Source organism: Penaeus vannamei, chromosome 34 (assembly GCF_042767895.1).
Source record: "Penaeus vannamei isolate JL-2024 chromosome 34, ASM4276789v1, whole genome shotgun sequence".
Classification (NCBI taxonomy): domain Eukaryota; kingdom Metazoa; phylum Arthropoda; class Malacostraca; order Decapoda; family Penaeidae; genus Penaeus; species Penaeus vannamei.
The window spans coordinates 2548400-2563399 of NC_091582.1; the positions used below are offsets into that span (position 1 = coordinate 2548400).

A 15000-nucleotide genomic window follows, 5' to 3' on the forward strand; every position below is an offset into this window, starting at 1 on the left:
TTAGGTACGTTTGGGATTTGGGATTTATTAGTGTATTTGTGTGGTTATTTGTAGTTAGGCGTTAGTTATTAGTAGGTGTATGTATTTCCAACTGTTTTTATTTTAGTTTATGATATGACACATTTTTTTCATGTCCGTAATGGTATTAATATATAGAAGGATTTATATGTATTATTCCAGCAAATATATACTGAGGCGTTTTTTTAAACTTGACAAACCGGTTTCTTTTTTTCTCATCCATGCGTGTGACACGTGTTAAAAAATTTCCCTCCAGTTCGTTGCACTTCTCGATTTTTGCAATGTTGCAATGAGAGAAATAATTATTGATTTTAGATTTTTTTTACAAGTAGATTCTGTTTCATGTTTATTTTCGGTTCTTTTGGAAAGACTGGAATTCATTATAACAATTTAATTTCCAGATTTGTTGGTCTTTGATAAGTGTTGTCTTGAAACTACAGATATGTTTTATCTTCTATATCTCAGAACAAAACCCCCAGAACAAATAAGATTACACGGATATTTTCTGATTAAAAAGATCAGAATACACCATCACACACAGCCCCATTCCTAATGTCTATTCATGAATTAAATCCCGAGAATCAGGGTATTCATGTACACTTGGCAACAGAATGAACACTTGAGCATCTGTGGTGTGAGGAAGATCAGCCAATCACAGGCCAGAGGAGGGAGGCGTGTTCAGCGCATTTTGCTCCGAATTTCTCTCCTTTCTATCTCATTGGTCGAGGAGGGATGCTGATGGAGGTCCATGTTAATATTTTGCATTCATTTCGTGTGGTTTGGTTTATTATATTTGATGAGGATTTTTTTTTTTTTTTTTTTTTTTTCTTTTCTTTTGACAGATAAGGATGATGTTAGTTTTTTTTTTTTCTTTCTTTCTTTCTCGCTTCTCTTTCTTCCCCTTTGCATTCTCTTTCTTTGTGTGCTTTTGCATCTTTTTCTCCATTTTCTCCTCTCCCCTTCCCTCCCCCCCCCTCCTCCATCTCTCTTATCTCTCCTATTTTATCTTCCACCCCTCTCATCCATCCTCTCTCACTCTCCCTTTCTCCTTCATCCCTCATCTTACTTCCCCTTCTCCCTCCTCTTATCTTCCATAAAAGCCCAATAAGACTATAGAGTGAAGGGAGCCAGACTTGCTGACCACCAGTCAAGGTCACAGGGACAGTTGCCATGTGGTGCCTCCAAAGCCTCCTCTGAAGATGTCAAGACTTCGTTTGGGGACTTATTTCGACCCCAGTTTTATTGTTGATGTGTTGTTGTTGGTTTCTCTTGAAGGTTCTTATCAAATGGCGTAATATTTTAAGGTGGACAGTTTGATAAGTAGAGATTTGTATAATTTCAGCCAGTCCTTCTGTTAAAAGCATAATTGGCAATGATGAGTCTAGGAGACTTGCTTGAGGGCTTTTTTCCTTTCTTTTTTTTCTTTTCTTTTTTTGTGGCAGCACTGTAGCTTCTGATAAACTGTTAGGGTTATGCTTTAATCTCTTAGCTGTCTTATGTAGATAGGGAGGGATTTTTTCATAGTATGTTATTCACAATTTACTGTATACTGAGTATTTTTTTCTTCCTTCTTTCTTTTCTTGTATTTCTTTATTGCACTTTTTCTCTCTGTTCATTCTCATGCTTTTTGTCTTAGGTATTGTCTCCTCTACCTCTTCTTCTAATAGGGGTATTTTAGTTTTATTAATTCTTGTTTATATATACATGTAACTGAAGAGGAGTTAAATATGTTGAGATAAATTTCAGAAGTGGACATTTTCTTATAGTATTGAGGATCAATTTAAACTGCTGTAAAACCTATTTGAGAATTTATCTTTCCAATCATTATTTTGTGTTGTCAGTAGCTTTTTTGTTTTAGACTTGTTCTGACACATAAAAAAGTATAAAGATGATCAAGGAAAAAAATATATATATGAATATAATGTCCATGATTCACTTAGTTTGTAGGTTCAGTTGAGTTCATTCTATCTTACTCATAACTGTTATATTTCAGTATGGCTGAAGAAAAGGCAGCACTTGTTTTGTCGGGGAAGGAGGTGGCACAGTAAGTGATTCAGTTACCATGTTAACTAATGTTGATGATAGTCGTATTACATATTCATAATGTTATTTTGTATTAAAGATATCTTAAAATTAGATGTTGTTGACATGATGTTGACATAATGATAGCAGTTTTGTAAAACTAAATGCTATACTCCAGAATTCTAGTTTTTATATATAAATATATTGTAAAGTTTAGCTTTATTATTAAGATTTACCTCCTTGCAGAGATGTCCGCAATAAGTTGAAAGAGCAAGTCGCTGACCTCAAAAAGGAGTTCCCAGAGTTTGCACCTGGACTGGCAATTGTACAGGTAAAGAGTTATTTTAAACCATTTTAAAGAGATGGACAGTAGTTTATAGATTAAGCATTGCTTACGGTATCTGAAAATTACGTAATTGGAGATGTATTAGATCCTTCAAAACATTAAATTGTATATTGCACAAGGTGGACAAAGCATGTGATTGAAGTGTAATATGAGTGACTGGTTATTATTTATCACACATATATTCTTTATTTGCAGTTTGTGATATCTTATAGAAAATTACAATGCTTCACCCTTAATTGACTCTTTCATTTGAGGCCCCCTATGTCAAGGGCAAGGATTAATATTTTTAGAATAAAAGCTAAGATGAGTTTAAAGCCACTTTATGCATCTATTTTTTTACTTGTAATAAGTGAAGTTTCTTGATTTAGTTGTTAGACCATGCAAGAGTAGTGATATGGAAGAAAAGGGTAATGCTGTACAAGCTATTCATTTTTTTCTTTTTTTGATATGAGCATTCCATAACAAGAATTATTGCAAAATATATTCTGCAGCCACCTACTTGGCTTAAAATCTTTTTGGCATTTGTGAAAGACCATCATGCCTATTTTCCAATGAAAAATAAGAAAATTGTAGATGCACTGCAGATGTGCATATGTAGTGATTTTGATGGGTGCAGAAACAAATACAGCTAACAATTCTGATTTGATAGTGCTGATAGTAGAGGAGAGCATGATGCTTACCGGGGAAATTGCAAGCCAAAAGAGGATGGAATAAAAAGAATGTAGAATAGATATACAGAAGCACCGGACAAAATAAATGAAAATCGGTGAAAGTGAACAGGCCCAAGAGCCTGCTTTAGAAAAAGTCTTTTGGAATCCACCCCAACTTTTGGTAATACCTTTATAAATACTCGCCACTATAAACCTTGCCTGAACATGGTGCTCCACACCCTAGACCACACATGCTGCTTTTATAAACATAATTCTTGAGCTTGTAGTCTCCATCCCCTGGGCCCCAAAAGTTATTTGCACAATGTTCCAATGATATATTTCCTAACCAAGGACCTTGACACTCTTTACCCTGTGGTATTTATAGAGTATGTTCAATCATACATTCCCCTACCAGAAGGCTCTGCCCACTTATTACCCTGTGGTATTTGTACAATGCACTTTAACTATACTTTCTGGTTAGTGAGCTTCACTCCCCTGGACCCGTGGCCATTATACAGTATATCTGAACCTTATGCCCCACCAAGTCCCCAGCCAGGGGACTGCCTCTAGGACTCTCAAGGTACCAAACCCTGCACAGTTGGGGTTACATCATCAGGTCATGTCAAGGAATGAAAGCTCGTGGAGCTGTCAGAAATCCAAGCCACAAAGATTTTTGTAAATGGCCATATGAATGATTGTTAGAAAAATGTTAAACATATATTATAATGTTAAAAGGATTGGTCTACAAAAAACTCAGAAACATGGAATAGCATGCATTAATGATTATAGATTATTTCATTGTAATGTGTTGAGTAATACACAAACTAGTTGACATTGCACTAATGAGTATATGGTCATAGCATTACTTGACTCCACAATGTAAATATCATGAGCAAATTAGAAAATTTGGTTGTGATAGGACTTTGAAATACTTATTATAGGTATATTATATGAGCATACTCATTTTTTTCTGTTTCATTTAGTTTTGTCTCTTTGTGTCCCTCTCTATCTCCATCTCTTTCTCTATATATTTATTTATTTATTTTTATTTATAGTTTAACTTTATTCTTCTTCATTATTACATAGGTTGGGGCACGTGAAGACAGTAATGTGTACATCCGCATGAAGATAAGAGCAGCTGAGGAAATAGGAATTAGAGCCCAACATATCCAATTTCCCCGATCAATTACACAGTCACAGGTGGGTATTGTGTGTCACTTTCTGTTTCAATATTTTTTTTTCTTGGTCTTTATTTCAGTTCATGAAATATATTTGAACTGATAACTTCATGTAGAATACTTTTGTAAATGGTCTCTTTGTCATTATTTTTATAATTTTCTCCTTCTCTCCTCGATAAACCATTATTTTACCTATCTATATCTCTTATTTATAAATATGAGTATCTTGTTTTGTATCATTTTACTTTTACATTTAATTCCTTTTTATGCTTGTAGCTTGTCCAAGAGGTTAAGAAGCTGAACAATGACCCAAACATCCATGGCATGATTGTCCAGATGCCCCTAGAATCAGACAATGAAATAGATTCAGACCTCGTTTTGGACACCATTTCCCCTGATAAAGATGTCGATGGGTGAGTCTCTCATTTCATTATTTTGGCTTTGTCTAGGATGCAATTCTCTTTGCCTGTTCTTTGAATTCTCTATTTGTCTGCCTTAATCTTTTTCTGTCTTTCTCATTTTGTCTGCCATGTCATGTCTCCAAATACAAATAATACCCATTATTGATGAAAGTCTCACTCTTTTCTACAGGTTAACAACAGCAAGTGCCGGCAAACTTTCTCATGGCATGCTCAGTGGTGGGTTCCTGCCATGCACTCCCAATGGCTGCATGGAACTCATCAGAAGGTAAATTGCTATTATGGATTTTTGTTATTATTGTATATACACTCTTTTCTATAGATCTTCTCTTGCACTGGTATAGTATTGCTTGTTTTGTATTTTGAGAGTTTATTATGAACATACTTCATGCTTACAGTAGTTGAAGAGCAGATTGTTTTGTACAATATTTTTGGCTTCTTTACTTAGTTCTTCAAAAACATTAAGCAGTTATCATTTCCAAATATTTTATGTTACATAAGATATCTGTAATATAAAGGGTCTTGTATATAATATATTAAAGATACATAGTTTGTTAACTGGTCCATGAATTGACCAGTGCATTATCAGAGGATGTATACCACTCAGCCTGAAGCTTTTGATTTAGAGTAGGCATAAAAACAAGCTCCCTTACATTAGATCGGGTGCCAAGATTCAGGGAGCAAGTGCAGTCGTTTTGGGCCGCAGTAAGATTGTCGGCACACCCATGGCTGAGCTACTAAAGTGGCATCACGCGACTGTCACCACCTGCCATTCTCGCACAGCAGACTTGGAAGGAACGGTGAGTATTGTGCTTGCTAACAGTAATATCTTTTTGGCTTTTTTCATTTCTTTCTTTTTTTCATTTCTTTCTTTTATCTTCATGTTCTGATTCTGAATTTATTTTTAGTTTAGATGCAGTGATACAATATAGAGAATAGCTTATAAGTTTGTTCTCATTCTTATCATAATCACTTCACAATCTTAGGATTTAATGATAATCAACCATTGTTCTGTAGGTGCGAACTGCTGACATCTTGGTAGTAGGTATTGGAAGACCTGAGTTCGTGAAAGGCTCCTGGGTTAAGCCAGGGGCTGTGGTCATTGACTGTGGCATTAATGCTATTCCAGGTAAGGTTTTGATGGATAGGAAAACTAGAATGGTTTTCTTTAATTAAGTATGTATGATGCAGTAATCATGAATTATGTTTGCATATGTACTTGTTAAAAGATTTAGTAGTTGTATTGCTTTAAGAAGGATTTTGTTATACCCGAGAAAAGTTAATTTGCCCCCCCCCCTTCTGATTACAGATGCCACCAAGAAATCAGGAAGCCGTCTTGTAGGAGATGTGGCTTATGCTGAAGCCTCAAAGGTTTGTAAAATCAGCTTTCATTTTATAATGAAATTTAGTTATCAAAAGAAAGAACAAGAAAACACGCAAATAAAACAATGGCCATTTTGTAGTACTGCTTCTTCTGAAGAAGCAGTATAGTGAAAAAATTTATGCTGTTGGGATATCTGTATGTTTTCTTGTTTTTTCCTGTTTATTTACAATTTGTTCAACATGGATGCTATTCATTAGCTATATGATATTATATTTTTTGTATTTAATCATTTAACCAAGAAAGTTAGATTTTCATTTTATGATATTACATATGTATCTAAATTATCAACATTTTTTTACATGTGCTTGTTTGTCAACAGGTAGCATCTGTCATCACACCTGTGCCTGGTGGTGTAGGACCCATGACTGTTGCTATGCTCATGCAGAATACAGTCATATCTGCGCAGAAGGCAGCTGCTCAGATGCGTGTCCATGATTGGAAGATTAGATACTTGCCTCTTGAACCTTTGGAAAAGGTTCCCAGGTTAGCTTGTCTTCTAAATGTCTGAATTTATCATTTGTAGGAACAGGATGGCTCCATGAAGTTGACCTCTGCTTTAGGAATCTTACACTCTGTTTGTAAATGAAAAGCACATGTAATGAAGATATGTAATCCTTTTTATTCATGTAATAAAAATGTCAACTATGTATACATAGATAGCTAAAAGAGATTACTAAACTGTGAGACAAATATGTTAAACATGAGTGTTTACAGTGCTCTGGGGGTACAAGGGATATATCCTTGTTTATAAGAAGGAAGAATTCTCATTTTATACTCACTTCATTCATATTAATTGTGTGGGGACTATGCAAGAAAACAAGGCATCTTGCTGTGGGTGTACAAGCAATGCATTACAAGAATTCTTGTTAGCCTTTTAACATTTATTATGATTATTATTGGGAGATAGAGAGGTGAAAGAGCAAGTGTTTGGAGGTGTTGTACCTGGAGGAAGCTCACCAGAATAGCTTCCTCACACTCACTCCCTCCTTTGACCAAGAAAAAAAAAATGCTTGCCAGTTTTTGCGTAATGAATATATGCTTAATTAATTTAACTTCAATTGGGTATTGAATATGGAAATACACTTGATCAAGCATCATTTGACTTTGTGGGTGAATCAGATTAAAGAGATGTATATTGTACATAAAAGACAAAAAATAAGTCAACAGTATCACAGTACAACTTCATTTCCAGTGACATAGAGATTGCTCGTGCCCAGACACCCAAGGACGTTGCAGAGCTTGCAGATGAGATTGGTCTTCTGCCTTCTGAGGTTGACATGTATGGCAAGAAGAAAGCAAAAGTGTCCCTGTCTGTGTTGCAACGCCTTGCATCACAGCAGGATGGTCGCTATGTTGTTGTTGCAGGGTGAGTAAACATGCACTGCTTCATATTTTTTCATCATTCTTCTTTCTTTTCTTTGTTTTTTTCGCTTCTTTTCTTTTCTTTTCGGCATATTTTATTTTCAAGGTATTAGGAATGAATGGTTAAGGGAATCATCAGGTTAATAGATATATATATTTTTTTTTTTTTTTTTTTTGGGGGGGGGTAATGACTTAGAGCTAATACCCGTTTATCCTAAGTTATTCGATATTTCTAGTCTTTTTTTTTTTTTCCCCTTTTTTCCCCCTTTTTCCCCCCCTAAATTAAAAGAGTATGACTCTAAGAGAAAAATAAGAAAACATGAAACAGTGGTGATAGCTATAAAGCTTATTTTTTTGCATACAAGCAAAGGATCATCTTTCATCATTGAGGATGGGACTGGCCACATTTTATTCAGTAGTTTTACTGTAGTGCCTGTCCATCATTCTATCTTCAATTTCAGGAGGTAGAGAATATTTTTCATATAAATAAGACCCATCCCCAAATTTCAAAATTTGCTTCCTGGGGTTGTCAGCATGGAAAATTAAAGACTTGTTGAGATATAAGCTTTGAAAATTCTGCATTTTTCTCTGATTTATCATTCTCTTTGGATTTCTATTACTGTTTGATGAAATTACATGCATTTACAAGAAATATATTCATAGTTTATTTATGCATGGTAAGTTCATGATACATGATTGCCCAGACAGTTGAAGAGTTGAGTAGCAATCAATGCCACAGACAGGCTGAGTAGCTTGTAATCAGCTGTATCTTTGAACTAGGGAAAATAAAAGTTCCTGGAACAAGAAATATATTCAGAATTACCAAGAAATAGCATCTATAGTATACAATTCTTCAATTAAATACAATGCAGTGACCATTTTTCCAAAGAAACGCTGAAATTCATGGTTTCCTGGGGATACCTCCCATGTGATACTTCCTCCCCCCCCTCCCCCCCACACACACACCATAAAAAAAAAATACTAATAATGATTTAAAAAAATAAGGGGGGCTTTGCAAGGTCCAAAGTTGTTAAAAATATATACAACCCAGATTTTTCCTAAATGAGGAACAGCCTGAGAAATACCAGACATCCCCCTTGAATAAAACCCTATGGAACTGTATATATCTGCGATACAGAAAATATTATTTTAATTTTTATTTATTTATTTATTTTTTTTTTCCCCATTATATCAATAGATAATGAAAAAGATTCATTTGTAATTTTTTGGTAAGTCTTTTGAAATGTCTCTTTTTCTCAGCATTTATATTTGTTATATGGAGCATTTATATTTATATGTAATTTAACAAGAAGAGTATATTTACCTTGTGTTTTATTTTAGCATTACTCCAACTCCATTGGGAGAGGGGAAGAGCACAACCACCATTGGTCTGGCTCAAGCACTCGGTGCACATCTAAAGAAGAATGTGTTTGCATGTGTCCGCCAGCCTTCCCAGGGACCCACTTTCGGCATTAAAGGTTTGTGTAGTATTACAGGTCTCTGAGCAAGTGGGAATTGTTTTTCATTTCTTCAGATTTGTCTTTTTAGTTAAGAATTTTTTTATATTTTTCATTTTTGAAAAAGAGGAAGATATATTTTTAGCATGATGTTTAGGGCATAGAGAGCAATAATAGAAGTGTATTTGCTGTATCCAATTGTTAGCCCATTGGGTCCGGTTGTGTCATGGAAATCACTGTGCTGAAAATATGGGCTGTGGGTTGCAAAATTAGCCAACATCCCAGGCATGCAGCCATTGGCTGGGCATGGGCAAACACCCATGAGCGGTGACAAGACTCTTTGCAAAGTTATTTTGTGTAAACTTTTTTAGCTTTTTTGCCATTATCCAATGTCCATATTTGCCTTTTGATTTGCCCTATCCAGATGGTAATAATTTATTTTCCCTACACAGTGTCATATTTATTTTTCCGTAATTTTCAATTTTCTGTAATACAACTGTTGCTGCCTGTCACAGCAACCAGGAATATGGTGCACAGTATGGATCCGGTACTCTTCCAGTCATGGCTTGTGCACATTACATACCACATTCGTTTATTGATGGGAATAATGCTAATGCCCCCTTCTAAGGGCCAAATGAGTCAAATCACACTCCAAGAGGTTTGTGTACTCGCGGCAAGTCTTTTCTGTCACCCTGGCCTTTGCTCATGATGGCAAGTTTGCGTCACATGGCCCTCTACCCAGATTTTTCCATGACAGAACTGTAATGTCATCTGGATCATAGGGGTTAATCAGGTGATATTAATTCTGAAAATAAATCAGATTTTCGGTAAAGAAGATATGTAAATATTAAATCTATTTGATATGACCTATTTCCTTCTCTTTTTAGCTTACTTTCCATTTCTCTTACCTCCTTTTTTCTCTCCCTTCCTTTCTTTTCTTTTCTTTTCATGTCTTTTATTTTTCTTCTTTTTTACACAAGATCAATGTAAGAGGTCATAAAAACTTTTAATAAACAAAGTCCTTCAAACCATCAACCATTCCGCAATTGTATTTCAGGAGGTGCTGCGGGTGGAGGCTACTCTCAGGTGATTCCAATGGACGAGTTCAACCTCCACCTGACTGGTGACATCCATGCAATCACAGCAGCCAATAACCTTCTAGCTGCCCAGATTGATGCCAGAATGTTCCACGAGTCCACACAGACGGATCAGGCTCTCTACAACCGCCTTGTTCCAAAGCTGAAAACTGGGAGGGAGTTTTCCAAGATCCAGGTATATATTTGATGTTCATCTCTAAGATATTGTTTTTTTTTTTTTCTCTCTCTCTATCTTGGCATCTTTATGATTTGCTAAAATATTGAAAGTTTTTCATTTGTAGTTTGAGAAGCAAAAACTACTCAATATTTATCACACAGCTGAATCGCCTGAAGAAGCTCGGCATTGTTGAAACCAACCCAGACAAACTGACAGAGGAGGAAATCACAAAGTTTGTGCGCCTGAATATTGACCCAGCTACCATCACATGGCAGAGAGGTTTGTCTTTGGTAGACATAGAAATGACTAAATTTTCAATGGATGTTAAACTTGGAAAATTTTGGTGTTGATGTATTTGTAAATTATACACATTTTGAGAGATAATTACTTTAAAAGTAATCTAGTTTGTATATATGTAGATGTAGATGGATTTTTTTCTTATTCTTTTTTACATTTGATTTCTAGTCTTGGACACGAATGATAGGTTTTTGCGTAAGATAACAATTGGCCAGAGCCCAACTGAGAAGGATAAGACACGTGAGTGCCAGTTTGACATCAGTGTGGCCAGTGAAATTATGGCTGTTCTGGCCCTGACCACCTCTCTGGCTGACATGAGGGAGCGGCTCGGCAAGATGGTTGTGGCTTCAGACACTTCTGGGAACCCTGTCACAGCTGAGGATCTTGTAGGGACTATTGGATTTGTTAGGGTGGTGGTGGTGGCAGTATTAACACAACTAGTATATTGTGGATATAGAAGAAAGGACAGAACTAACTTTTGCTATTTGTTAGTATTATTCATGTTTTATAGATGTATGAATGGGATATATTTACTTTGTTTTCTTCATCTTTTACACATTTACTTCATTTTACTCATCATTGTAGAAATTACTATATTTTTTCACCTGTTCCTCTCCACAGGGTGCAAGTGGAGCATTGACTGTCCTAATGAAAGACGCCATTCGACCAAACCTTATGCAGACTCTGGAGGGAACGCCAGTGTTTGTCCATGCAGGACCTTTTGCCAACATTGCACATGGGAATTCATCCATCCTGGCTGACAAGATTGCACTCAAGGTTTGAGGGCTTTATCTTTTGTTATTACTGTTGTTTTTTGCTGTTGTTGTTAATGCTGTCTTCTGGGAATTTTAATAATTTATTTTACCTTAACTATCTATACTAGTTCCTGCTTATGTATATCTTCTTTTGATGTTGCTGATCCTGTAGTTTTAATGTATTGCAACACCTGTTGATGAACCTGACAATCATATGGTCTGTTTTGAAACCACAGCTTGTTGGAAGTGATGGAGTTGTTGTCACTGAGGCTGGTTTTGGTGCTGACATTGGCATGGAGAAGTTCTTCAATATCAAGTGTCGTTACTCTGGCTTGGTGCCAAATGCTGTAGTTTTGGTGGCAACCGTGCGAGCACTCAAGATGCATGGCGGAGGTCCAACAGTCTCCCCTGGAGTCCCACTTCCTGCAGCTTATACAGATGTTAGTTTTTTCTCCTTTTCTCCTCTCCTTTTTATTTTCTTCTGTATGTGTCATTGAAGGAGAAATATTTTTTCATGAAAGAATCATAAAATAATGTTCTTTGGAATATATATTTTTTTCTCCTTTTTTTCCTTCACCTTTCTCTTACTGCTCTACTATTCAAAGCATGGCACACTCTAGTATGAACTTTGTTTCCACAGGAAAACTTGGAGCTTGTTGAAAAGGGCTTCAGCAACTTAGGCAAGCAGATTGAGAATGGTCGCTTGTTTGGCGTTCCAGTAGTTGTTGCAATCAATGCCTTTGCGTATGTTATCTAAGGTTTCTTTTTACATAGTTACTGTTTTTTTCATTGTTGTTGTTTTGAGAAGTTTTGAACTGCTTCAGTTATGATGTATAAGATCTTATATTTTGAAAATAATGATCAGACTTTTTAGAATATTATTATTATTTGTTTAATCAGTTAGCCTATCTTTCTCATTAGCTCTGACACAGAGGCAGAACTTGGATTGATCAAGAAACTGGCACTTGAAGCAGGCGCCTCTGATGCAGTCATTTGCAGCCACTGGGCCAAGGGAGGCTCAGGTGCTGTTCAGCTTGCAGAAGCTGTTGCTAAAGCTTCCAGCCAACCCTCAGACTTCAAGTAAGGCATTAACGATGGAATGATGATTTGAAAGAAGTATTAAGAATGCTTTGCTTTGCTTCTTGGTACCTATAGATGTCTTGGAAAATAACTGTACTTCTCTATACTTTGTATGTGTTTGTATGCTAATGTATTCTCTTTATAGTTAGTGCCACATTATTGATATCTTGTTTTAGGTCACCGTACAGATTTCAATTTCTAGCTCATGTTGATTCATGCATGGATTGCCATATATCTACAGTTCTTGCACCTTTATATTCTATGGTTTATTTTTCACTTGGGATCCATATGCCAGGATTGATAAATTGTTTGACAGCACATGTTATGAGAACTTTGTCATACACAATATTGTATACTGCCTTTGATTTAAACCCATCATGTATAAGGTTTGTGTTGTTGGGCATTGTTTATTTATGCTTACTTTGTCTTTATTCTTATAGGTTCCTATATGACTTAAAGCTGCCAATTGAAGACAAAATCAGGACCATTGCTCAGAAGATTTACGGTGCAGATGATGTTGAGATTAAACCTGAAGCACAAGAACAAATTAATCGTTACAGGAAACAGGTAAGATTTTCTTTTCTTTCTTACTTTATTTATTTGTTTATTCATTTATATATTTACTTATTTATTTATTTATTCTTTTCTTTCCCCATTTTACTTATTTCCTTCTACATCTTCTTTTCCTTTTAATTTTATTATTATGGGATACATCTTGTTCTTTTCTTTTTGAGATTTTTTATTTGTGCTTTTTGTGCCTCCTCACCCTCTGTGTGGGGGTGTGCGCATATGATTCAAGAACCAAAATGCCAAAGTGATGGTTTGAGAAGTGTTGAATTCCAGGAAGCATTGGATTACCTGAAGTCCAATAGAAAATGTTTCTTATTGACATATTTTTCCAGGGCTTCAATGACCTCCCAATCTGCATGGCCAAGACCCACCTCTCCTTGACATCAGACCCAAGCTTAAAGGGAGCTCCAAAGGGCTTTACCATCCCTGTGAGGGACGTCCGTGCTTCAGTTGGAGCTGGATTCCTCTATCCTCTCATTGGCACGGTAAGGATGAAGGGTGTGGGCATTAAAAAATATTTTATATGCATGGTTTTTCATCCCCTATTGCTAGTGATCTTTTATGATCTTGATTTTCCTGATTGAAGTGAAATATGAATACATTATTAGACCTCTTTGTATTATTATTCTTAGTTGCATGGATTTTTCATTTTTTGGTGAATTTAAAAGTTGAGGATACTGACGTATTGTGTTGGACGGTATGTTTTTGGGTATTGTATTACATGCCAGAATATTTCCCATGCTTCCTTCTACCAGACTTAGAGGTGATGAAGCTAAAAGAGTAGTAATAAAAAGGGAAGAAAGAAAAACAATTGATCAGTATTTTTTATAGTTATTTCTTTGACTAAAAAAAAAAAGAATGTAAGAAAAAGAATTGACAATTTGATTATTTGTTAGCTATTAAAAGTAAGACAGGTGATTATTCATTATAGATCATTAGATGCCATGCAAAGGGGAAGTTTCACAAACCTGTTGCTTTGGTGGGAGGAAGAATTTTGTGTTGTGACTGAAGTTGATCGTATATGACTCTTTGAATGCTAATTGTTCTGGGTTTTTAACCTGTCTTTCATTCTAACATGGTTCAACATAGTACTGCTAGATTTGTGGAGGAAATGAAAATCAGTAACTTTTGACTAGGAGAGAAAGAGTATTTTTGAGTCACTTAATTGTTATCAGGAGTAGATGTAGATTAACCACATATATATATATATATATATATATATATATATATATATATATATATATATATATATACATACATATATACATATATACATATATACATATATATATATATATATATATATATATATATATATATATATATATATGTATATATACATATATATGTATATATATATATATATATATATATATATATATATATATGTATATATACATATATATATACATATATATATACATACATAAATATATATATATATATACATATACATATAAATATATATGTATTATACATATATATATATATATATAAATATATATATATATGTATAAATATATATATTATATATATATATATATATATATATATATATATATATGTATATATACATATATATATACATATATATATACATATTTTAATATATATATATATATATATATATATATATATATATATATATATATATATATATATAAATAATTATGTATAATACATATATATATATATATATATATATATATATATATATATATAAATAATTATGTATAATGCATATATATATATTATATATATATTGTATATATGATTGATATATATATCATGTATATATATATATATATATCATATATATATATATGTCATACATATATGTCATATATATATGTCATATATCATGAATGTATATATATATATATATATATATATATATATATATATATATATATATATATATATATGAATTTTTTATATATAAGTTGCCTCCTTTTTAATCTTGCAAGTTAAATTGTAACTACATTATAAGCAACCTAGGCCTCAACAATTTTTCTTTGGTATATCCACTCATGGGTTGTTTTATATCATAGTTTTCTCCTTAGTAGTCCACAGTATTCTCAACCTAGGTTGTTGTGTGCCTTATCCCTGACATTAGCATGTAGAATTTAGAGAGAGGAAAAAAAAAAAAGTCCATGCATGATCATGAGTGTGTCACTTCATAGAAGGAGTCTGGGCAAGTCCCACGTC

At 34.3% G+C, this 15000-nt stretch overlaps 1 protein-coding gene across 4 annotated transcripts in view; it reads left to right on the plus strand.

The window, feature by feature from the left end:
• pug (pug C-1-tetrahydrofolate synthase, cytoplasmic) overlaps positions 1-15000 on the plus strand; it is a 17915-nt gene that overhangs the window by 321 nt on the left and 2594 nt on the right. Inside the window, exons 1-22 of one of the 4 annotated variants that reach the window (XM_027372217.2) lie at positions 1-4; positions 2012-2062; positions 2287-2371; positions 4123-4236; positions 4491-4627; positions 4806-4901; positions 5292-5433; positions 5651-5762; positions 5943-6004; positions 6337-6500; positions 7210-7383; positions 8721-8857; positions 9894-10108; positions 10252-10369; positions 10556-10773; positions 11009-11164; positions 11379-11582; positions 11783-11886; positions 12064-12222; positions 12663-12789; positions 13125-13277; positions 14976-15000. The exon at positions 1-4 is cut by the window's left edge and continues 139 nt beyond it; the exon at positions 14976-15000 is cut by the window's right edge and continues 73 nt beyond it. In XM_027372217.2, coding sequence (XP_027228018.1) covers positions 1-4; positions 2012-2062; positions 2287-2371; positions 4123-4236; positions 4491-4627; positions 4806-4901; positions 5292-5433; positions 5651-5762; positions 5943-6004; positions 6337-6500; positions 7210-7383; positions 8721-8857; positions 9894-10108; positions 10252-10369; positions 10556-10773; positions 11009-11164; positions 11379-11582; positions 11783-11886; positions 12064-12222; positions 12663-12789; positions 13125-13277; positions 14976-15000 — 2757 coding nt within the window. The remainder of the gene's footprint in view (positions 5-2011; positions 2063-2286; positions 2372-4122; positions 4237-4490; positions 4628-4805; positions 4902-5291; positions 5434-5650; positions 5763-5942; positions 6005-6336; positions 6501-7209; positions 7384-8720; positions 8858-9893; positions 10109-10251; positions 10370-10555; positions 10774-11008; positions 11165-11378; positions 11583-11782; positions 11887-12063; positions 12223-12662; positions 12790-13124; positions 13278-14975) is intronic. The other 3 variants (XM_070113624.1, XM_027372216.2, XM_027372218.2) reach the window with 3 other exon arrangements.